Source organism: Pavona decussata, unplaced genomic scaffold (genome assembly GCF_977016875.1).
Source record: "Pavona decussata unplaced genomic scaffold, jaPavDecu1.1 SCAFFOLD_59, whole genome shotgun sequence".
Taxonomy (NCBI): Eukaryota; Metazoa; Cnidaria; class Anthozoa; order Scleractinia; family Agariciidae; genus Pavona; species Pavona decussata.
Genome location: NW_028145481.1, coordinates 1,944,660 through 1,970,000, shown reverse-complemented (window position 1 = coordinate 1,970,000; position 25,341 = coordinate 1,944,660). Strand labels below are relative to the sequence as shown.

Sequence of the window (25,341 nt, the reverse complement as noted above, 5' to 3'; positions counted from 1 at the left end):
TACGAATGATGATAGGCGTTCTGTTGGGCCATCACACCCAGATATGATAGGTCTTGACTTCCGACTAATGTCGGTTTGTGAATTTTTGTGAGGGTATAAAACACTGGGCTTCGAGGCGGATTTGGTGTTAGGTTAAACCATTTAACCGTCATTTCGTCTATGCACCCTGCTTGATGAAGGGCATTAATGAGGTGTTTAACTCTCTGGGATGTGTCTCTAACCATTGGTTCGTCTAGTGGCTGACAGTTATTTCTATCATCCAATTGTTTCTGTCCGTCATTGATTTTGTTTTCTCCGTTCATAACGACGGTTGTTCTGCCTTTATCTGCTTTTTTGAGAATAATTTCTTTGTTGTTAACGTTAATAAGCTCCTTGAGAGCTCTTCGCTGCACAGACCTCAAACACCTCAACCAGGCTTTGGCTCTATAAAAAATTACATTATTACAAAAATTCACCCCCCATTTTAAAATCCTGGATCCGCGCCTGCCTTTGTATCACTTGGCTATACCTGAGAGAAAAGCCGTCAACAGATCTAGACACTCCATTATTAGGGAGGAGTCTTCCCGTACGTTGGTCCTTACGTACTTCCGTATCGCTGGTGGAGTCAGATTTTCCATCCCTGTTTACATGTGGTTTTGCGCGTTTTACCCTCCCCAATTTTACGCCAAATCCAACGTGATTCAGTTAGTGTCTTCTCTTCAAGCAGAACAGTGTTGTTCTTTACAATTCCCTCCCCCCCCCCCTTGGGTTATGCTATTATCATCTCATGTGAGGATACAAACTATGCTTCCTAATATTATAGATATAGGTAGATAGTTTATTAAGTTAATCCCATTGCAGCCATAAGACTGAATTGTACAAAACAATAATTGTGTAATAACTTTACAAGGTAAAAATAATCAAGACAAAAGGCAAAAATGATGAATAAATATAAAATATCTACAGAAAGGAATGAAAACTATTTACAATTACGCAATTATAACTCTTCTTTAGTCTGTTCGTCCTACAGTCCTACAAGCAAGTTAAAAATTATGGGAAGTGAATGAAAGGGTCTCATTAATTAAGGACGATGCCTTCTAACACAGAAGTATTCTTTGCGCGGTTTATTACTATACGGGAAAAGCAGATCTTAGCATATGGGAATCCAAAAAGAAAAGTGGGGGTTACCATGCATTTTTTAGAGATAATTAAGTAACAACAATTCTAAAAAGCTGTGAAATATAAAGGAATTTATGGGGTTTTTTTTTCGAATTGAAGCTTTATTATCTTTGAAAAATGCATGGTTACCCCCAATTTCTTTTTGGATACCAAGAACCCTTGCCAAGTTCTGCCATAGTTCTGCTTTCTACCCATAGTTTTAGACCGCGCAAAAATATCCCTGTATTAGTTGGCACCACCCATAGGAAACCCGAGTATCTCGAGATACGCAGAACGTATGCGCAGTAACAATAGTAGGCTCCCTAGTTTTTATTTTGTAACTAAATAAAGTATGACTTTCTATACAATAAACGGTCGTTGTATCAATGTTATCAACGTTAAAATATTTCTATCTACTCGCATTTTGTTGTTTTGGATAAACGTCGGAGGTATAAGAAAGTTTAATTTGTACATCCACTATAAACATCCACTATAACAAAACTGTAAAAATACCACAGTTTGCCCTAATCCTCTATAAAAGCACGCTTTTTTCTATATTTTCAAATAATGCAAGGTATATGTTAATTAAAGCCATGATTTCTTTTATCGATCTTACCCTTTTTACTCTTTATTTTTAGATAGCTATATTTGTAAATTTTTTTTGTATTCTTACGTTAGATTTATGCTGGGCCTCACTGAAAACCACATTTGTGACGTGGGCTCCCTGTTGAAAGATCTTATTTATTATTATTATGATATCAATGAGATTTTCTTTAGTACACGACGTGCACTTTTTGACAGTTATACATAACTTTTCTAACATGTTTATACATTGTCAGATATAAACGTTTTGTTATTTATTTTATTTATTTTTTCATTTTATTTAATAACATATATATATTTTTTTCTTTGCAAAATGTGACTGTTCTGTAGTCTATGCCCTCCAAACTCGCCGTTCATTTTCTTGTCATGTAACGGATGGTAGAAATGATGAAATTAGCGAGAGGGAGGAATGCCAACACCACCGGGTTTCATCATCCTGTGAGGAGCGTTGGGGAGCCTGAGAGATTCATCCGAAAATGAATTTCCGAGGTGAGCCAAATAATTTCGTTGTTGGGTGGACAAACAATTCCGCTAGAAGCCTTCCTCCACTATGGAATATGACTGGCCACCAGTGACAAGAAAGACTCAACGGAAAGGCCATGGCCACATCCTCTCGATTAATCTATTCAGGGTATTGGTAGCTATGGCTATACACACGTGGATGTTCCTAAGCCTGAGGTGCTTTCTGGGATGGGAGCGAGCCTTTGTCCAACATCTGAGTAATACAAAAATAAATAGGTAAATTAATTAATTAATCAATTAATTAAAGGTTGATAAACTCAGATAAACATTTTTCTTATTAATTGTTGCAATTTTGTTGCACATTAAATTTCGTGGTTTTATGTCAAACGTGAAAAGTCTCTAAAATGATGACGAAAAATGCTTCGCCGTAGGGAAACATAAATTTGCCTTCGATTGGCATTATTCCTAAACAGAAATCATTGATACGAAACTATTTTGTGTATTGCAAGATTGTCTCGTTTATTTCGAGCCATTAATATTAATTCACTAAACTTGTGTGTCTCAGTTGAATTATCCTGTGTTGAACAAAGTTAAGTTTTTTTCAAAGTCAGTTTTTTCAAAGACAATTCTTCTTCAGGGTCTCGTGTTCATAACCATAAGCCGGTTGTTGCGAAGGACTGGTTATATGAGTTAACTTTAATGAGGTTTTTGTCCTTGCTCCAAAGGTTCTCTTCGGGTTGGCTGGTATTCTTCCCTTCTCAAAAAGTACGTGAGTAAATTCAATTAATTCAATTTGGTCCAGGATCCAAAGGACTGTAACGCCTTTAAGTGCCAGCCTTGTTTAATAAAGTCTAGTTATTTTTTCTATGAACTTACTTCCACGAATCCTCCAAACGTTTCGGGTACTTGGTTTCAATATATGACAAACTTATGGTCAGACTGGAGAGCATGCGAGAGTAAAAGGTTTCCTCACTTATAGTTTGAACATACCTCTGTTCGATAACTTTTCCAGCGCTTTTGAACAACCTGCTTTCTGTAAAGCGTCACAAAGTCTCCTCATTGTCGCCTCCTGTGGGCCGATACGGTTTTTCCATTCCAACAGGCCTTGATAGCATTTTTCTTTCACCTTTTCGAATTTGTGATCCTCGTCCAAATTCTTTATAACCGTCTCATCCGTGCCCAGATGTCTCAGAACAATTTTCCATTCGGGTCCAACATAAATGCATATTGAAAGAAACTGCTCTTCTGTTACCAGCTCATCAGCTCGTTCGAGTAAATCTTCTGGTATGGCAATGACATGAGATTCTGAAAAAATTAAAGCATCCAGGAATTTATGGAATCGGTAGAGATACAGACGAAGAAAAATAGAAGAAGCACTAACAAGGCAACTTTTAAGACTTTTATGTCAGTACCCAAATTTATGGAATGAATTCGATCAAAATTTAGGAAAATTAGCTGTATCAGAGAATTTAAAAGTGTCCTCAAGTTGAAACTATTTTAATCAGTTTTCCTGCTTTTGTATTATTTTATTTTGTCATTTCAATATTTTTCATTTTTTTATTTCCAACACTGTAGCTCGATTCTCAGCTTCCGTACTCTTCGAGGCCACCGTACCGTTCCTGGCAAGTTCGAAAAATTTCTTCTCCTCTTTCTTTTCTTTCGCCTGTAAAGCAGGCCAAATGCTCTTTCTGTAACAACTTACTCAGATAGAGAAACAACCCTTTTCATATATCGTGAATGCATGCACGCATACAAAGGCTGCGAGTAGCGGTGCATAGCATTACAGCATTATATACACACAAAAGTACACATTATAATGATTATCTTTTTGTACCTGGAGAGGATGCAGCGCTTTGGTCTTCATTCGAAGTCTTTCCCTTTATAACGCTGTTTATATCGCTGCTGCTTTTTACGGAAAATCTATCCACGCTCTGCAAATTTAACTGATCGATGAAATAATTATTGAGAATTGATCTTCTTTACCGACTGTAAAATCTGTTTATATAATTAACTGTTATTATGTTAGAAGGAGGTGGATACTTGGTGTGGTAACACCAATTTAAGTCACCAGCTCTGGCAAATTAAAAGGACATAAATGTTTAAACCCAATATCATGACAAAACGAATCAAAACAGCGCCAAGCTGAGGTTGGTGAAAAGCGCGGGAAGTTTGCAAACGGTACAAAGCGCGGGAAAACTTGCAAACGGTACAAAGGGCCGGAAAAAGTGCACCAGGTACCTAGGGTGGTAGAGTGCGAATAGTCACGTAAAGCTGTAGATTAGTGGTCACAGCATCTGTAGTACCAATATTATAGTTTGGAAGTTCATGTCCTACCCTCAGTACCCTCTCCCTGGACGTGCCGGACAAGCTGATTAATTACACCAGACGACTACTACCTCACTTCATAGTCGATAAAGGGGATAGCTGCTAAAAACAACTGTGGTGCTACGTTGGTGGGGGAGTGAAACGAATGTCTGGTGTTACCAACTTAGTTTATAAAGCAAATCGGCCACCGCATTAAATGAAATACAAAAGCTGACGTTTCGATTGCCCTTCGCCATAGCGGTATAACGCTCTAATCTTCCGCTATTGTTTCGATTCTCTTTGCGGTGGCCAATTTACTTTGTTAAATCACTGCATACTGTTAACCTAGTAGATATGGCCTAGGTCGCCACAAGTTGTTTCCCCGATATAGTATTTCTTAGTCGACAGTGTGCACGGAAGATTATGTAGATACGCTATCGATCGACTCTTCCCGAGACACGTTTATAGAGCGCTTTTCGGTTGATTGTCGAAAGTAATCCGTTAATTTCTTTGGTTTTGTTTTCTTCGTTCTGTGATTGGGTAACAAACTCGCGCCGCTTTCGCCACCAATGAGAAACAAAACCAAAAGTAATCGTGACTTGTGCGCACGAGTTTTGAGCAGGATAATACTCTGGTTTTCGTTTTACGACACTAATTTGAAAACCGCTCTTAGTGTACCAAGACTGATTGCAATTTACAAAAGCTGGTACTCTACCTTGTGGGCCAGAGGGGTAATCCCTGGGTTGACGTAAAGAAAATGTTCAAGATAGTCTTCCTGTTGGAAGTACAGATTACAGGAAAAACCGTCGACACTGGACAGATGCCCTGAAGATGGCTTCACTGAGAAAGCACAAGATTCGTAGGATCGGTACCCATTCTTGTACGCCATCTCGTACTTGTACGTCTACAAGGTATATAACAACGAGAACAAGTCAGTCGTTATTAACAATCCATCTTACTGCAAAAGATGGCGACTGGTAAATCTACCCATAATTCTAAGTGTATGAAAACCTAAAACGATCATAAAAACGCACAGTAAAGTGCTCCCCTTCCCTTCCTGTTCTAGAATTTTGAGAGGTTCGCTGGCCTCCAATGGTGGCACACGTATATATACTGTAGGAACTGGTCCTTCACTAAATCAATTCCACAACTTACAATTCTACTTGTATCACTCAAAGCACGCCTTATGTACATTAGCTTCGCAACAACACGAACGAGAGACAGCCAGACAGAGGTAGAGAGACATGTACAGAGACAGAGAGAGAAGGACGGAAGACATTAATATTTTACCTGTATAGCGGGAGTTTGGTCCAACTCCCATCCGTTCCTAGTAAGAGCCTCTGAATCAAGCCACACTGTTATATCTTTGCTGTCGTTGCACATTTTGAAAGGTTTTTCATTTGTTGCTGGCTTCGACTGAGGAAATCTGTCCTTTTCTATGCGCTCCACACGCTTGATATAAGGAAATGAAAGATAAAGATACTTATTCCACGACAACCATGCAGAATTTATGTTATATATAAAAAAAGAGAAAGCCGTGTTTAAACCTTGTTCTAGTTCGCATTGCTAATTAATGTAATGTAAGAAGGTCGAAACTAAATTACGCTAAGTGTATGTTTCTGAAGAAAAAAAGCGAAAGAAACCTCTATATTCTGAAGCCTAACCGCAGAGTCATGGAGCCCACTTTGAAAAAGAGTGGCATTCAGGGTCGTCTGAAGTGATCTTATATTAAATTATGGGATCCTTTTTGGGGGGGCGGGGGGGGGGGGGGGGGAGGAGCACCTTATGGATGCACACTGATTCAGCGATTCAAGGTAACTGCACAAACTTTGCACGAGTTAGTAAAATTAAGTTCAAGATTTTAGTCTAATTCTGGTGCAAAAATCTGTCGTCGAAATAATGACTCGAGAATTCTTTCCTGAAGCTTTAAAAAAGGTACTAATTCTTGCATGTGACTAGCACGGTACGATGTTGTCCCAAACAATCCCATGATTGAACGTGCGCCCACTCTCGCTCACTCTCGCTATTGTATCCTATCACATGACCAACCTTCTTGGAATCCTCATTATCGCTGTAAATGTAAAATCGAAGGAAGATGACGTCGCTGTCTACATTTGGTTTGTGGGCAAACACGGTGGCTCTCTTTCTCTTCGGTCCACCACAAGCAAACACACTCCAAAGAGAGAACGTCTTGGTTTTGATGTGGATGGTATCCTTCTTCACAGTGAACCAAGACTTGGACTGGCAGTTTTTCTCTGATGCCGAGGGGACTTTCTCCCACTTCATTGGGCCTTGAGAGGAGGAAATTTGGGTTGTTATAACTCATTTGTCTTTAAGGGTAACTTATAAGCGAGTTGCTATTAATCAACCATACCTAGATTGGGTTTTACTGCGTCTTCATGGGCCGGAGTAGAGATTCTCTCCTCAAAAACTCCCGACTATTAAAGCTATGGCAATGATACTTGGAGGACAAATAACTAGCCCAAAGATGTTTCCTTAAAAGTACGTAACGAGAAGTGATGACGTCAAATGACGCGGTAATTGCGTCATCATTGTTGAAACGGCGGCCATTTTTTATTTCTGGCCCCCAAAACTTCAGGAAAGCACCAAAATTGAACGAAAGGTAATCAAAACCAATAAAATATTAATAAGGGCGAAAAACATAAAAGCTTCAGTACGAAAAAACTGCTTGCCAAAAGTTAGTTCCCATGGTAACATTAAAGTTATTGAACACTAACCGACCACATAAAATTGTTCCCAGATTGTTCGCAGTTCTAATAATTATACGAAAATCATATTTTTCACATCTATGTTACTTTTATTTTTTTCAAATAGAATATCAGATCTTACCATTTTCGGGAACGTGTCCACATCTAAACACCCTGATGGATGTCTTTTTAACTTCGTCCACAGACAGGCAGTGTGGAAGAACAATCTCCACTGGTTTTGAAAGACTGATGTCTTCAGGACCGCACTGAATCATTGGAGAAATGAGAGTTCTTTCGCATGTCTCCGGGATGTCCCGCAACAGCTTTGTCTCATCGTAGACGACACCGAAAAAGATTCGCTGGGGAGTTCCTTCCGATATTGTGCTGTTTTCAATCTTGATTTCGACATTTGAGTCTGGGTGGCTTAATGTTCCTCCATTGTCGGTGAATAAGTTCTCTGCATATGTGATGAACTGTGGATATGATCTGATGAGAGAGAGACAGAGAGAATTCTAGTTAGTTAGAAATATGTGAGTTTTCATGGATAAGTCTTGTTATTCTCACTTTAATTTCCTTTTCAATCGAGTTGAAGCTCAAGGTACAGATAAAATTTTAAATCTACAATCTGATCGAAGACAATTACGAGAGATTTTGGGCAGTATGGTCCATGCCAGCATTAATTTCTTCAGGTTAAGAATTCAAGGCCAGGGTCTAGCAAAACAAACTGTTCATGGATAAGAAAGTTCTTCATATTTGACAGGTGAAGACGTTTAGCAACCCACCTCGTGCCCTCCTGGCCTGTTTCCCCTTCAGGAGGAAACACATCAAACACTATACGATGAACATCTGCCGTGACTGGTATCGTTGAGAGACAGGTCATGACAGTCGTTTGGTTAGAGTTCGGCAAGTGTTCTGTTTTATTTATGCTCGTTACAACAATTTCAGGGTTTCCATCTTTCTGTGAAGACAAAAACAAATAAGATATATCCAGTAAATACGTAACCGTACGCTTAAAAGTTCTTTTGAATTTTCCAAGAAGTAAAAAGTTCTTGCTAAATTAGCAGTTCTTTCCTCCGATCTTGCAATCTGGAAAAAGTGCTCGGGTTGTCAAATTATGCCAAAAATTCAGTGTTCTAACACAACCCGATAGCTACTCGTGCCTACTTGACTAACTGTGTTGATATTGAAGGTGTGTGTAAGAAAATGTGTATGTGTAAAACTCATCAGTTTTGCTTTTAAAAAAAAGCCGAAAAAGCCCTGGGAGCGAGTATGACTGTCTCGTCCTCCGGCGGGAACGGACGTTGCAGCTATGACGTCAAGGAAACATCAATCTCAGTCCCAGGGCTTTTCCCCTGTAAATTTTGCGGGAAAGCCCTGGGAACGAAGTTGGTACTGAAGCGTCACCTGTTAATTAAGGAGATCAAAGAAGGCTAAATGATTTATCTTTCGTCCAACACTGTGTTGGAGCCGGATAAGCAGTGGTTAAAAGATCCACTAGTTGGTTTAACCGAAGTTTAAAAAACAATTACCTCATGATCAACTGCGCATGCTGCTGGAACACTCGAAACAGAGTTGCCTTCGCAACAGTCAGATGACCCCGGACAACGAGGAGCTCTGGGTGTGATCGCAGACCGGCAGCCAAAGCCTGATAGAGAGAAATTATCTAGTCAAAGAAAACAGTTTAAAAGAGCACTGTCACTGTAGCCAATCAATTTTCTCTTAATTATTTTCTTTTTAGAAGACAAAAGGGAACTGTTTCAACTAAAAGCTTGGTTCTTCTTGAAATTCTGGTTTGCTGGCTGGGACCCGCCAGGAAGAAAATTATACTTTTGGTAAGGAACGGCGGAATGGCGGAAAATCACCTCAAATCCTAAAACACGGAACGGCGGAAAATTATCCCATTAGAAAATAAAACTCCGAGGGAAATAACGAACATGGACCGAAAAAAAATTATCTCAAAAGACTGCTCTGAAGTTAGCGGTATTTAGCTTAAGCTTAAATTAAACGGCGTGTCAACACTGCAAGAGAACAAGATCTTGCAAGACATCAAACCAGCAAAGTTTTGTCAACAAAATTACATGAATATACTCGCCTCTTCTGAGAATAATCAGTCCTTTTATTCCATTGTTGATTTTTGTCGTTTGTTTTACAACGTCAAGTGGACGAAACGTTTCACTTAAAGAGGAAAAGTCCAACGTTTTGTCGCGCCGGTTCGGAGTAAAATGGTTTCACTTCAATATTCTGATGCTGTGCCAGTCGATTTGTTTCCTCCACCGCTAGACGTCTTGCTGTTTCCCCCGCTGTCGGTCACATTTGGTATTTTGTCGTGTTCTAAAACGCAGTTGGCGATGCAAGTTCCCGCCGAAAAAAAAAAACGCGGGTTGCCACACAGGTTGGATGTGACATTTCACAATGGCTTACATAGAGGGGCGGACGTACGTATGTACGTACGCCGGACGAACCCAAAATAAAATTTTTCGCATTCATGGGTTTACCAAAATCTCTTATCAATGGGGCTCCGCGCGTGCGCCTTCGGCGCGCGGAGCATCGCTATAGTAACAGGCGTAAAACCTAATTAAAAGATACCTGAATAGACTGAATAGCTTCAACGAGAATCTTTTTCGATTTAATTCCATTAGGTACTGTACCATTAATTTCAGTCACCCTTAAAAGGAACCAAACCTCCGTGGTTTTTATATTGGATTGATTAAAATCCTCCTCTTCAGACGGGTATTTAATTGCACTTAATGCTATTCATAAAATTCTTACCTTTACTTCTCGCAAATTTCTTGCGATATACTTTAAACGCTGTCATGAATGTTGCAACCAATGCTATCAATCCTATAGTGATAAATACTGGCAACCAGTCAGGGACAGACCCACTTTTACTTCCGTCCTCCGGGTATGGCCTCTCAAGGACAGTGTTACCTAAAAAATCGGCAACATGATTTTGATAACATTTTTTGATAATGTGACCCTTACATCCGAGCACCCGCGCCGGGGTTGGCCGTAAGAGTTAACATGGGCCCCTGGGGGTACCCCAGAATATAAAACACTAACTCAAATATTATAATTAGATTTTTCAAAATCTCACTTACAGCGTAATGGTTGCAACACTATGCCTATCTATAAACCAGTACGCAAATTGTATCCCATTTCGGATCAAATGAAAGTCCTATTTCAACTGAAACAGACAGCAAGTCCGTCGCCGGCGAACCGTGATATTTTGACATATTACGTTATACCTTGCTTTTACTCGTTATCCTTTTTCAAAAAAACCCTAACCCTGTAGAGCCGGAAGGGAGGCGAACTCGATTGCACCTGTTCATATAACGCTATGACAATAAATCCAGGACCTTGTTGTTCGAAAGCCGATTAACGCTAATCCTCGATTAAAAGTAACCGAGGTTTTCATCTCGCACATTAACATTGGTTTTAAAGCTTATTTAAAGCTAATGGCAAAAAAAGTTTAATTTAAAATTGAATGACAAATATCTTTGTGGAGAATCTCTATTAATTAGCAATAAAACTCGAATCAAAGTTCATGTTAACCCAGGCTTAGCTTAATCGGGCTTTGAACAACTAGAAACTGGAGTGTAAATAATGTGAAAAGGATGTTTCATTTGAGGTCCGCAAAGTGTATTAATGACGCGCAGTTACGTCATCATTTCTAAACGGCCTTTCAATATTCACCGATCATCGAGAGCACGTTCTGCCGCGGGATTTCACCACAGATTTCCGAGAAAAATCCGAAGTTTTTTCAACCATCCCCAATTATACTACCGTAATGACGGCCCATGGAATACCGCAGAATGCCGCAACCCCATACACGGAGCTATACCCGTTTTTGACTGGCCCTTAAAGTATAAGATAAGCCTAAGATGGAACTGTTTTTTTGAAGGTAAAAGGACACAAACGAGTCAGAAGACTCCGAAAGTCCCAACATTGCCTGCGTAGAAAGCGTTTCCAGTGAGGGAAAAGCCCCGGCTGACTTCTGGTTTTCTGGCCGCGCGAGAATAGGGCGAGCGTTTGGCGGCCAGAAAACCGGAAACTAGCAACCTCGTTCCCAGGGCCTTTTCCCTAGCTTGGGGGTGGGGCGGGAAAAGGCCCTGGGATCGGCTGGTCACATGATCTCAGAACACTCAAATATCGGGAAAAAGCCCTGGGAACGAGGTTGGGAAACTAGCATTTCGCTCACTGGAAACGCTTGTTTCGCAGGCTAGTCCCTACAAGGAAAACGTTCGGAGGAGCCGGGGAGTTGGGAGAGGTATGGACACCAAAAGGCGGTAAGTTGCCAATTTGACGTCGAAAACCGAAAATTAATATGTTTCAGCGAGCGATCTTTCTTTCTTGCATTATATTAGGTGCTGCCTGTTCAACTAGAAATGCGATCAAGGGTAATCAAATTCCCACCCCCCCCCCCCCTCCAGTTCTATGGTATCTTCAAAATTTTCTCATCCCTTACTCCCCTAGCACCTTCACCGAATACACACCCATAGAATTCACGGGGTGGAATGTTAAAATTTCCATCTGAAGAACATACTAATGGTTACACTGCCATTCAATTTCGGACATACCGCTTTTTAGCAAGGAAGTTACCGTCGCTTGATACTCTTTGCTAAGCACATGTAGCATTCCCCAGACGGTTGACATAGTTGTAGTTATGACAACCTCAGGTGGGAGCTTCCGTGGTGGAGATGAAGTGCCTTTCTTTGTACCGTTGTAATGTGCATGCTGTCGAGTGTGCCTCCGAATGATCGGCTGGTCGCCTTGCATCATTTCTTCTGACGTCGATTCTTTGATGTCAGTGTCAGATTCCGACTTAACGTTGGGCGAAAATACGGTAGAAACAGTCGGATTAAGCGATGTGCCGATTGATATTCCAGCTACAACAGGGCTTGTCGTTGTTACAACCTCAAACGAAAGTGAAGAAGTATCCCCAGAAGGAACTACCTGTTTAGCCTCGGAACCATTTGTGGAAGTAGAATATGCATATAGGGTCGGGGGCGTTGGTTGAACTCTCATTGAAAATTCCGAGAGACGTTTTTCCGGCTGTTTGGGAGAGTTGCTTGTGACATTTAGCCAAGCTGGATGTTCAGCCTCTATGATTGTCATTTTGTCCTTGGGTATTAACTTTTCCTTTCTTTCTTTCGGGAAAACAAATTGAGCTGCAATCCAAAAAATAAATAAATAAATAAATACGTTCAGCATGAATAACTTTTTTGATATTTGCGTAAGCGCCATGAAACGTCAGGACGTTTTAGGAAATTTGTCTAGGAAAAAAATTAATATGGTCGGTTTGTGTTTATTGATTTGATGGCAACCAAATTTTGACAGGCATTTTTCCGGTTAATGGAAAATTGCTTTTTAAAATCAAGAAAATCATTGTTTTCAGCTCATACTAGTGTTGTTTTATTGGTTTTGATTACTTTTTGCTTAATTTCGGCGCTTTCCTGAAATTTTGGGAAAATCCAGAAATCCAAGATGGCGGATCCAAGATGGCCTCCCGTTTGGTAATCATGGCTTGATTACCACGTCATATTACGTCATCACCTGCGATTGCGGATCTCAAAGAAAACGTCGTTGAACATACTATCTGTCCTCCAAGCCTGATTGTCATAGCTTCTATACTTGCGAAGTTATGGAGGGGGTAGGGGTCGCTGGTCCAAAAAGACAAAAAAAAAAAGGAAAGCCCGCTCATAGCGCATTCAGCTGAAAGAATCTCGTTCAGTAATCCACAGAAAGGAAGCCTTGGAGATGTTATTTATTTTGCTTATCATGCGAATACCGAATAAATGTTTATAATACTAATAAATGAAGCCCCCACTCCTACATATCGACAGAAGTTTGCTTTTGGTCATTGTAAACTCTCTTTTGTCTGGTTCAATAGCAAAGGCGTCTAATTTATATAGTCCCTCTAATTAGTTGTTTGGAGGGGACAGGGGATAAAATTAGATAGATTTAGGTTAGAAGGTACATGTCAAGACAGGAGTCACAAAAAAATTTAGTCCATACTCTGCCCCTCTTACCTGATACAGCTCCTCCTAACCATCGTTACAAATACAGGCATAATAATAATAATAATAATAATAATAATAATAATAATAATAATAATAATAATAATAATAATAATAATAATATCGAGGGTAATAATAATATCGAGGGATCTTGTTAGACAAGGTTCTTGAGATTCATTACCTTCACTGATTTGTGGTACTCGGTTCTTGTATCCTGTCCTGTCCCCGAATTGCAAGGGTGAACGATATTTCAAACGGCAAACAGTGTCCATTGTTTTTCCACATGCCTGAACTACTTCAATACCAGGAGGACATCGGCTGCATTCCTGGCATACCACATTTGACGTACGAGTACATGGCGATGACTCAAACTGGTTCTCACCACAACGCGAGCAAGGTCGGCATGTTTTTCGGCGTGAAGCGTGTGTTGAGAACGTGCCTTGCACGCACGGTATGCAGCGAGTTGATTTAGTTTGAGCGGGAAGGCAATAGGATGAATATCCTGGAGGGCATTTCAGACCGTGACAAACGGGCGACAAAGGTCTTTGTTTTTCATTCAGTGACTGAAATATGAAGGCAGCAAGATATGTAGAAATAGCTGAAATAAAGGCATCTAGTCTAACAATATAACATTTAAGGTGAACTGTGTGGAGACTGGTCAGCACTGTCTATTGGTTCCAAAACGTTTCTGGTAAATCATAAAACCAACAACAACAACAACAACAATACTTTATTTCACCCCATTATAATTACAACTGAAAATATATATATATATATATATATATATATATATATATATATATATATATATATATATATATATATATATATATATATATCAGGCCCGTAGCAGGGGGAGAGGCAGAGGGGGCTTGAGCCCCCCCAGAATTTTTGGAAGTTACAAAACAATTTGCCAAAAAATAAATTATTAAACCAAATTAATGTGCAGCAATCAGTCTTGAACTCTGACGCTGCAAATGCCTTTTCACAACCCTTCAAAAATGTGTTTACTACCTGTCAGTTTCCTTCGCTAAAAGTTTTCTTTTATTTACAACACCAACAACAAAGGTACTCCTACCTTGTGAATCAGAAATAAGAACCAAAATGGATCCAAATCAACCAATCTTAAGCCCTAAAAGCTGTTGAGATAAGCTACTTGTTTTCTAAGACATCCGCTCATTTATAGCAATACAATGTCCTCAGACCTCCTTAGTGTATAACAATTGAGTGTTCGCGCATTGTCGAAAGACACACAAATATGTCCTCTCAGGAGCCAGAGAAAAATTTCTCCCACAGTCGGATTCTTACTGCCCGGTTCAAGCCAAATTTTGAAAGAGAAAGAAAAATTTGTCGTCGTTCGTTTACTTCCTCCTTCAATCGTGAAATTAGGAAACTTCACATGGCAGTGCACGTAAAAGAAACGGCAAAATAATGTACCAAAAAGTGTTATGCAGGTGTAAAGTTATTGTTTACTTACTAAATCTACTGGGTTTTTTTATGTTCTCGTTGCATCTTAAACTCCCTAATCAGTCTGTTTTTTTTGGGTGACGCGGGGGTGGGGGTAGTTTTGTTTTACCATTTTTCTGAGTCCCCTCAGTTGTTTTAGCCTTGCTACGGGCCTGTGTATACATATAATAGATGAGAGGCCGAAATAACCTAAAAGTTAAAAATGCCAGGCAGCCAGCTGTAAGAAAAGATATTTAAATGTAAAGGTCAGGGACACAAGAACAAACACACATAAATACGCACAAAAATAAAGTTAAACAGAGTTAAGTAAAGTACCAGTATATTAAAATGACCATAATTCTTACGTTGCAAAACAGTATTACAGTCGAACCTCCCGTAAGCGACCACCCATTATGTCAAGGATATGTGGTCGCTTACGGGAGGTGGTCGCTTACCAGAGGTCAGACCACAAAGGGAGAGGGGGGGGGGGGGGAAGGTCTAAATTCCGGGTAATTTACATGATGGTAATTGCAGACACCTAACGGTTTTTGCCATTGCTTATCGAAACCCTAAGTAAAAACTTTTGTTTAGACTGCCTGATTTAGGACCAAACAGTAAACGGCATTTTTGCAATGTTACATTTCAAGCGTAACACATCAACAACTTTGGCGTTTGTTTGTTTGTTACATAATCCAGTTGACGTTCTTTATCGCCACAATTTTTCTGTTGAATAATACGAGGTTGAGAGAGTCATCACCGGTCTTGCATGTACATGCATGCTATTTACCGGATAAGAGAGTTTTTTTTTTCCTATAAGGGATTCAACCTGATTAAAGTTTATTTCAGTGTACCATAGTGCATGTATATGTTGACCTATGTTATCATTTGTTTTAATGTCTGGAGACATTTCCGGTAGCTCCGGCTGTGGGATTTTTAGTAATACGGCATCCGCTGTAATGATGGGGGCCAATATGTTACAGTCAATTTCCGCCCGTGAGAGAAACAGTAGATTGTGCCGTGTCAATTGGTCGCCTACGGGAGGTTAAAAACAATAGCAAATTTTAAACAATCATCTCTAAGAGTGGTCGCTTACAGGAGGTGGTCGCTTACGAGAGGTGGTCGCCTACGAGAGGTTCCATCTATAGTGATTTGACTTGAAAACTTTTGGTATTTTGGAAAAGTGGTCGCTTATGAGAGGTGGTCGTTTACGAGAGGTGGTCGCAAAGGGAGGTTCGACTGTATTTCTTATCTTAGAATTACAAAATCGAAATCGAAGTACAGATGTCTAGTAATCTTTGATTAAGTGCTGTTTCATTTTCTTTTTAAATAAAGACTGATTTAGTAAACTCACAGACTCCCATAGGAGAGACATCCTTAAAACATATAATAAAATCTGCAATTCCACAGCGACAAACCGATGAGTGGTGCCAGATCACTTGTAGACCTGGATCAGCAAATAATTTCAAATACAAAATACTGACGGCAGACTGATCCCAATGGCGGAGGTGACGAGCTTGATAGAATAAACAACAAAGGCTAGAATAACTGAAATACATTTGTTTGAAAAAAATAAAAAACCCAAATTTTTGCCCGATATTTCGGTTTGCAACACAAACCTTCCTCGGGGGCTGAACGAAAATATAATCACTTTTCTTTTTCGTTTAGCCCCCGAGGAAGGTTTGTGTTGCAAAACAAATTAAATATCGCACCGTCAGTGTGTCGTCAGTATTTTGTACTTAAAAGATATGCGTGTCAGTTGTAAAGCAACGGTCTCGACTATCATGTTAATGTACGAGTCGTGTTAGGCCTGTCAATTCTTTTATTGTGCTTTGAACTAAGTCCACCATGATTCCGAACGAAGTGTGAAGCTGCTAAATTTCCCGCCCTTTTAAGGTCATGTGACCTTTTCCCGCCTTTATTAAACATGCCTATCGTCAATAAAACTGAATCAGGCATGTAATCGAGGCAACATAATTTTAGAATGCAGAAATACGGAACGGAATAGTCAAAATTGATAAAGAGAATCGGACATGCAACTGCGAAAAATTACAGAATATGGATTCGGCAGAACTGTGAATCGGATACGGAAATTAGAGCAAGTTTATTTCAGGATGCTAAAAAACACATGAATATTGTAAACGTAGTATAATTACAAAATGCAAAAGAAGGAATACAGAAAGCAAAAGACGGAAATATGATTAAATCCAACTTGGAATCGAGGCAAGAAGATTGGGGAAATGCAAATACGGAATAAATAGACGAACATGACTGATGCCGCACACACGGAACCGAGGCAAAATTATTGCAAAATACAGAAAATAGATCAGGAACTGAGGTAAGATAACCGCAACATACAAAAGGCAATCCTGTAATCAAGGAAACCTAATTGCAGAATTTAAGACCAGAAAAAATCATAAAAACAAAACATTCGTACTTTACATATGGAATTTAGATTCATAACATCATAGCACGATAGCAATGAGAGCATCACAATTTACAATGATTTTGCCATATTTGACAATTATTTTTATCCCACTTAAGTTTTAATAATTTGAGATAACGATAAAATTTTCTGGCTGCCGGGCATTTACTCTATTTGAGACAGTGACTGGCTGTCGGGCATTTAGCCCCATAGCCTCCAACGCAGACGTCCTTACGGGTTCGGCTATTAGCCCCATTGAGCGAAATTAAAAGCCCTCTAACACTGGCCACGTGAACGGCGTTATCTCTCAGGTTTCACGAGAATTAACGAAGCCGGAACTGACCAGCGAAGATGATTTTCCTGAAATAGCTCTGCATATGTGCCCTTGTTAGGAGAGAAAATCAATAGCTTATTGTAGTTGCTAAAGTTTTGAGGCTCTCCAGCTGGCTCTCTTTACAGAATAACGAATTGTACCTTTGGATTGTTTAGCACACGTAAGAACAAATCATATTTAGCCATGTTAGGTATTAAGCCATTCATATTTACTCGCATTTACCCACTACCGCATTTTTCACAGTCTATTATTGCACATGTATAATGCCCAATTCACACCAAGGCTTAAACACGTTTAAAAGCTGTTTAAAATTGTTTTATCATAAAAGCTGCTTTCGGATTTTTGTCGACCACAGATTTAGCGCAAATGAAAGCACAAGTTGAAGTTTACTTGAATCCTATGTCAAAGTCAATGGTTCAGCTTTCTGTTAAAAATTTTCATTTCATTTAAGATGTTTTGTTAGTGTGGATGGAGCTTGAGTCATAAGTATTTAAGGGAATTGCCAGTCATTCGTTCGCTTCCAGACAACAACTTACATGTAAATGTGACTTATTTTGCTTGGCGAGGACGCCTCGATTTAAGGAAGGACGAATGTTACGGGAAAAATAACATGTTGGGCAGAATTTAGCAGGAAACTTGATTATATACTGAAATAATATAAATCGGATCCAAACACTCTTAATAGAACTGTATGCTATTATTCTCATGTTAATACAATACTAACAACAGGTTGTCACTTATGTTTGCTTTTCGTTTCTTTGTATTTGCATAATTTCTCTTGTTTTGACTTTTTGTTTGATTTGAAATATTGCTGGACTTAAGCTCGTTTAATTAAGATTCTGTATTTCTCGATACCTAGGCTTTGTTAATTAGTTTCGTCGTTGCAGCAGACAGACCTACTGTCGCACAATGGAAAAGAGACTCGTATATTGTTCTAGCTGTACTAGCCTTTTACGCTCTTTAAATAGAATTCGTAGCGTATACGATCACGTATTAGAACAGACATTCTATGCCGAGTTTTCGGTAACTGTAGTTCTAGCTGCTGTTCCTTTTGCAGTCGTTTTGATTAATAGAGTGGGTTTTTACAGTAGGATAAGAGTTTTACTAGTGTGATTAGCTTTCACGTCGATGTAAACGTTCGCAGAACTTCAATTATTCCTTTTGTTGAAACTGTTTTGAATAGCCGTTGGCTATAAATATATCTTACTTGAAACTGTTATCAGTTGATTGTAGTTCTCGATTTGAGCCTAAACTGTGTGGATCCTGTTTTCTGTTGGTCATTGCTGTTATTCGAGTCCATCTTTAGCAGAATTTGTGACGAGATTCCGTGGCTAAGCGAGTTGCCGTGCTAAGTTTCCCCGAGTTTCCCGACGCTACATTGGAAAAGTCTATCTAAACCTCGCAGGCTAAGAAAAGATAAAACAGTAGCAAAATAACGTGACAAATTGTCTGATCAGTCTGCCTGTCAGTTCCTATGGTAGGCTGGTTTTTGACTCTTGTACTGTTAAGATTAAAGTTTTCCACCTACTATACCTACGGTGGCCCATACCTGCCACGGCAAAACTTACTTTTCCACGGCAAAACTTACTTTTCCACGGCAAAACTTACTTTTCCACGGCAAAACTTACTTTTCCACGGCAAAACTTACTTTTCCACGGCAAAACTTTCTTTTCCACGGCAAAACTTTCTTTTTCACGGCAAAACTTACTTTTCCACGGCAAAACTTTCTTTTCCACGGCAAAACTTACTTTTTCTTACTTCCGGAATCCAGTCTCTCTCGGTCTGCAGTTTCCCGCTATTTTAGATCCGGAAACTTCTGACTGCACTCCGGCGGATCCAACATGGCGGATCAGGAAGAAGATTTCGTGTAAGTATGTGAAAACGTAGCAGTATGTGATGAGTAATTTTTCAGTGGACGGGTTTTCTAAAGTTTAGTCCCTATTTAGTCCCTTCTCTGTAGGTTTTGTACTTCTTGTTGTGCAAAACAAAGAAGTGGTGTAAAGTTCTGCTGGAAATGTGGTTCACCATCTCAGTGTCCTTTTTCTGGTCAAGAAGCAGGCCCTAATAGTCCCAAAACGTCGTTTGGAAAGCCTGTACTACTGCAAGAAAAGCCAAAAACGAAGTCATTTGAGGATTACATGGCTTGTAAGAAGAAACAGCAACAATCTGGTTCAAAATTTCGCCCAAAGAAGAAAGTTAAGGTTAATCCTGATGAACTTGTGACAATGAACATTGGACAAATGAGAAATTATGGAAATGACTTGAAACCAATTTGGGGGAAGCGTTTACCTATTCAAGTGACGAAGTCTGCTGGTTATGCAAGGATACTAAGTAAAGGAATGGAAAAGTGGGCTGCATTTGACAGGAAGTTTGATCCTGAGGAAGACTATATGTTGTTGTTTGAAGATGGTAGCCATGCTGTCTATTTACCAGGACAAGAAGAAGATTTTGAACTTGAAAAATACAAGACTGAACTTGGTAAAGATTATAAGAGGATAACAATGTACCTATGCACAACAGCTGACTTTGAAATGTCTGAAGACAACAATCCCACCAACTCAGAACTGAGCTTTTCCAAGCCAATCAATGTGCCAGAAAGTTCTTCAGCAAATGACTTTGAGTCAGCATCAGTCTTTACTCCTTCAAGAAGCTCTGTTGACAAGAATGGCACTCCACCCTTAAGCTGCGATTCACCAAGTACTAGTGGTCAAGAATTGGATCATTCATGTTCAAACATTAAATCAGCAGAACAGCAGACTTTAGAAGATTCCCAGTTAGCAGAGATGCTCCAACAATGGGAAAACACCAGTGAGAGTTTTCAGGAAATCACTAACCAGGAAATCACTAACTGTTCTACCACTGTTGTGACAGATCCAAACCAAATTGTAAAAATCTTGTCAGAAAGAGTTGATCGCATGCAAGAATTTTTTCTTGTTTCACGACGCTGTGCACCCTTTTCAAGAACAATTGCATTATGGCAAAGGCAGGCCAGAAAATCTCCACCCACAAGTGTATTGAAAGTGCATTTCAATGATGAGGCTGGTATTGATACAGGTGCTATGTCACAAGAGTTCTTAGCAGAAGTTATTTCTGACATGGGAAGGGAGATGTTCCCAGATGGAAGTCCCACAGACTCTACATATTATGTTCAAAATGGCAACTTTCGCACCTGCGGTGAGATTGTAGCAGTTTCGTTGGCCCAAGGAGGACCTCCTCCATGTTTCCTTGAACAGTGTGTGTATGAATCAATGTCAAAAAGCATTGACATGATAAGCATTGAAGAATCAGATCTGACAACAAAAGAACAGCAACTTCTGAACGATGTCAGTGAAAATTGCAATAACTTCACTGACATGATTTTTGAACATGAATACACTGGGGTAGTGGATGATGATCACATCGATGAAATTTTAAGATCTCTGAAAGTGAGCCTAGTAAATCGCCGTTCGTTGTACATGAAAGAATTCCTTAAAGGAATGTCTACCTATGGATTGGCAGAGTTGATACTTAAGTACCCATCCGTGTGCCAGCCACTGTTTGTCAGTGGAAATTTTAAGGAGCATTTGACACCTGATGCCAATTACCTGTTCTCCCTAATGGACCCTCAGTACTCACCATCAGGTTCTACGAGAAGACGAATTGAAGAAGATGTAATGGATCACTTCCAAGACTGCCTAAATTTGTTTGAAGATGGGAGCATCATAGGTCACTCAGCAGCAGTTGCCTGGAATTACAAAGATGCCAACCTTGACTGTGAAACTCCAGATGCAGCAGAAACATTTGAAAATCCAGATTTAACAGTGGTAGGAGTCATGGGATGGTTAACTGGACAGAAACACAAACCAATTGATAACCAAATGTTTAAGGTGACTGTGTACTTTGACCATGACTGCCTTAAGTACAACCCTAAGCACAGAATATGTTTTCCATCTGTAGGCGCATGTGGCAAAGAGATTACCATTCCTGTAGCCCACATGAGCTCTTCAGATGAGTTCAAAGAGCTCTTCGTCCTTGCATTTTGTAAAGGCCAGGCTTTTGCCAAACCTTAACTGTTGATAGTGTCACTGGGATCATACTAGTAGGAATAGATCATTTTCTTATGTACATTTAGTAATACTGAGCTCCAAAAGGAATGACCATTCCTGAATGTTATGACCTTTCCTGTCATTCAGTATAGTTCTGATGCCATGACGTTTGTGTTCGTGTCTATTGACACTTGTCAGCTTAAACCTAGAAATGCAAAAATATTGAATTGAAACTTATTGTGGATACATTTGAAAGCAGATAAGTGTTTTAGATGGAAAAAGGATTTCAGGTCTCAAGATTCAGTTTTGCACACTCCATATAATGCAGTTACCTTTGTTGTACGTTGTAAGCCTGTTGTGTTTCATCCATAAGACTAATGACTTCTGAGTTATATTTGTTTTGTTTTTTTTTTATGTGGAAAAAGTGATAAGGGGCATTTGTTGTTATAATACTATTTCCGTTAGGTTGCTGTTATTTTGTACATGTAGTCCCTTTGCAGCTGGTTGGTCACACCTGACCTACTGCACACCAATGTTATGGGCTACAACTAAGTATGTATCAGAAATAGAAGAATGAAGTGAGCCAGTAAAAAAGGCTGGATATTTTGATTACGAAATATTTTATGGACAACAATACTTGCTCTCCACAAACCTTTTATCTATACAAATTGTAATGTTTCTGTTAAATATGCAACCTCAATGAACTTGAAATTGCCAATCCTACTAACTTCATCGTGCCCTTGCTAATTCTGGGACTTCTTTAGTGCTAGACCATCACAAGAACAAAGTAACTGACCCCCCCATCTCCAAAATACTAATAATTTATCGACATTGTTAAAGTAACTCTTATTTCAACGTTGTGTTTCAAAAGGAGTAAGAGATACTTGTTTTGTGGTATGCATCAATGTAGCAAAGTCAAGATGATTGTTCCAGTTTTAAGCAAAGGTTCTTGTAAATGCCAGTGACTGTTCAAGTTCTATTATAATTATTCAACATCTTCAGTTCTGCTTAGAGAAAAATTATTATGTAATTATAAAGTTGGTAAACAAGTAACAGTGTCAGAGTATTCTTTATTGCCAATTGTTACACAAACCAGGCTTCCAGGTGCAAAAGTGTGGCTTTGTGGTAGCTAGATTGTAGACAGTCAAAGTACAACTCAAGTTTTTGAATTTTTATGAAAAGCAATGTTACACAACAATGATCATGAATAATTTAGCAATCATAAGACTTATCAGTATTTTTGATAACTGATCATGCACCTGATAATGATACTGACACAAGTTTGTGGTACAGTTCCAAGGCTTCTCTCCAGTGTGTAGGCTTTTTAAGGTCAAGAGAATCCATGGCATATTCGAAGTATTCAAAGTGTTCATTAGCTCCTTCCTTCTCGATTAGGTGGTTTTCGACATAATTAATTTTATCGTCAGGCACAGGGAGTAGCAAATCGGGCTTCCCACCTCTTCCTTCCGGCAAATAGTACAGCACATCTGGAACTCCAGGAGTAGTGTCATTTCCAGATTTCCTTATTCGATGTGTATTCCAATGTTCTTTTACGGCGTCCAAGTCTTCCTGCAACAGTTCTGCATAGCAGAACCAAAGACAATCCTTCTGCAAAGAATCACCTGTGTTAAGATCCCCTGCTTCAACGAGATCCTTAAATAGATTTATCCACCAACTTGATCTGTTTCTTCGGTACTGTGACCAATAGCCCTCGATCCTTTGGTTTCTTGGGGAGGCAACGTATTTGTGGGCATTTTCATCGTCACGAAAAAAAGCTTGCATGGAAGCCATGATCTTGTTCTCCGTACCCAAATCAGTGACTAGTTCACATGGGCACCCACCACAAGTCTTAACTGCATCCAAAAAGTAAGATCCAATGTTGTCGGGATAGTTATTTGATCGAGTAACTACCAGCCATAACAATTTTCTACTCCAGCCGTCAATACAACCATGAACCGGAAAACCATAGGGTTTAAGTTTGTCATATCCATCGGCGTGCCAGACGGCATTTGGACCTGGGTTATGGTACTGACGTCTTTTCAATTTATGTCTTTTTCTCATTTGGCAGCCGTCTGGATCCAATTCCCGAAGTAAGAGCTCCACCACTTGTCGTGGAACTTGATATCCCTTTAACTGGAGGCTGTGCCATACATGCCTGTAACCCGCAATACAATCAGGACCATCTAACATGCCTTCAATTTCGAGAATTATGGTGTCAACATCATATTCGGGGTTTCTCCTGGACAGTCCATACATCCGTAGTCGTCTGTGTAAAGTCCGTTCACTTATTTCAATGTTGTTGTAGGTTGCCAGTAAGTCTAAGATGTCTTTGTATTGATAACCACGATAAAAATAGTATTTTATAAGAACCTCTTCCGTATTATCTTCAACCCCGTTTTCGTTGTCACTATAAGCCGTCGCCATCTTGATTCTGTTTATAAACAGATCCCGTCCCAGTCCCTTTATGAAGTTTTGCCGTGGAAAAGAAAGTTTTGCCGTGGAAAAGTAAGTTTTGCCATGGAAAAGTAAGTTTTGCCGTGGAAAAGAAAGTTTTGCCGTGAAAAAGTAAGTTTTGCCGTGGAAAAGTAAGTTTTGCCGTGGAAAAGAAAGTTTTGCCGTGGAAAAGTAAGTTTTGCCGTGAAAAAGTAAGTTTTGCCGTGGAAAAGTAAGTTTTGCCGTGGCAGGTATGGGCCACCGTATAGTATATACCTCAGGCTTTTGCTGATAGGACTTACATTCTGTACTTTTAATTTTAGTAGGAGACTGACAAATGAACGAAAGGTTTCTTTAGTTTGAATTTGTTACAGTTAGATTTAAGAAATAAAACAATGTTTTGTTGCCGTAAAATGTCTGCTCTAGTCTTTGTATCGCAAGCCCACGTAAAAATATGTGCAATGACGTTTTTTCCTTTAATCAAACTACTAAATGGCGTTGAGCTGTGGTTAAATTTAGTTTCTTAAAATTTCATCCTGAATAGAAAATGCCGTCAGCTTATAGTAGCTGTCGTGACCTAAGGCGAAGAGGTCATCAATTCCGGTATTTCGCAATTTGACATAATTTATGCGTCATACTGTTTTCGGCACGGTATACCGGTACTCGATTCGGCACTTTACATGACACCCTGACAAATCAGGGGTAAGTGATATCTTAAATTAATCACACCAGCATATAACGCTGTGTTTTTTACTGTTGCTACTACTATTTACTAGTTGCTAGAAAGGTATTTTTTAATACAATTGGCGAAAATCCCGCTGCTATGAAGTGACAAATAAACATTTGGAATGTTGAGTTGAGAGTTATTAGCATATTAACCAGTTAACCAAATTCGTGTCGTGTGCAAGAATAAAAATCGATCAAAGAAACCTCATGAATTCACAGAGCTGAAAATGCTTCCGTACTGTTCATCGCGAATGATCCCGTATATGTCCTTGCTCGTCGGAGGGTGAAAGAAAACACAGCCTCTGAACTCGAATTTTGAGAAGAACACATTAAATATATGGCGTGACTGCGGCATGCACAATGGCGCTAGACACCGAGCGCGAGGTGATATTGTCGTTTCGCACGCCAGTCCGGTGTTAAATAATGGACGTTACATACATGCAGCAATGGATGGAAATGTCAATGAACACGGGCAGCGTTACAACAGAGTATATTAAAAACACTTGAACCTACCCCTTGCACAGAGTGTAGTGTCAGCAAGCTTAATAGAAATACCAATCCCATCGCTATCATTTCTTGGCACGCTTTCTCGCAGTGGCTGTAAACTTATGCTTTTGTCGGCTCCACCACACGGGGAACTGCTGTTCAACAGAGATGTCAAAACTCAGTATATAGTCTGATTCTCACACGGTCCAGGCTAAACTCAGTGCGGCTGCAAAATTCC

General features: G+C 39.6%; 4 protein-coding genes and 1 long non-coding RNA gene across 6 annotated transcripts in view; 2 read left to right on the top strand and 3 right to left on the bottom strand.

Moving 5' to 3' along the window:
* Positions 1–25,341, top strand: part of LOC146479380 (uncharacterized) — a 91,779-nt gene that overhangs the window by 29,899 nt on the left and 36,539 nt on the right. The gene's annotated exons all lie outside the window — the stretch shown is intronic.
* LOC146479382 (uncharacterized) overlaps positions 1–25,341 on the bottom strand; it is a 59,346-nt gene that overhangs the window by 30,430 nt on the left and 3,575 nt on the right. The gene's annotated exons all lie outside the window — the stretch shown is intronic.
* Positions 797–25,341, bottom strand: part of LOC146479379 (uncharacterized) — a 76,646-nt gene continuing 52,101 nt past the window's right edge. The window contains exon 14 of the transcript XR_014864949.1: positions 797–1,927. The gene's annotated coding sequence lies outside the window, so the exon portion shown is untranslated. The remainder of the gene's footprint in view (positions 1,928–25,341) is intronic.
* LOC146479383 (uncharacterized) lies at positions 797–25,341 on the bottom strand. Its single transcript, XM_085111019.1, has 13 exons — positions 25,131–25,341; positions 13,413–13,794; positions 11,792–12,382; positions 9,984–10,142; positions 8,744–8,859; positions 7,997–8,172; positions 7,357–7,700; positions 6,556–6,797; positions 5,797–5,958; positions 5,222–5,410; positions 4,037–4,145; positions 3,193–3,507; positions 797–2,455 (listed from the first exon to the last, which is right to left on the bottom strand). The coding sequence occupies exons 1-13, from the start codon at positions 25,188–25,190 to the stop codon at positions 2,388–2,390; spliced, it is 2,913 nt and encodes a 970-aa protein (XP_084967145.1). The 5' UTR covers positions 25,191–25,341; the 3' UTR covers positions 797–2,387.
* Positions 18,970–24,173, top strand: LOC146479384 (uncharacterized). 2 transcript variants are annotated; one of them, XM_085111016.1, is made up of 2 exons: positions 18,970–21,253; positions 24,025–24,173. In XM_085111016.1, exons 1-2 carry the CDS (start codon positions 19,572–19,574, stop codon positions 24,125–24,127), a joined length of 1,785 nt encoding a protein of 594 aa, XP_084967142.1. In that variant the 5' UTR covers positions 18,970–19,571; the 3' UTR covers positions 24,128–24,173. The 2 variants fall into 2 exon arrangements, with proteins under 2 accessions (XP_084967142.1, XP_084967141.1); XM_085111015.1 differs by lacking the exon at positions 24,025–24,173 and having other exon boundaries at positions 18,970–21,992.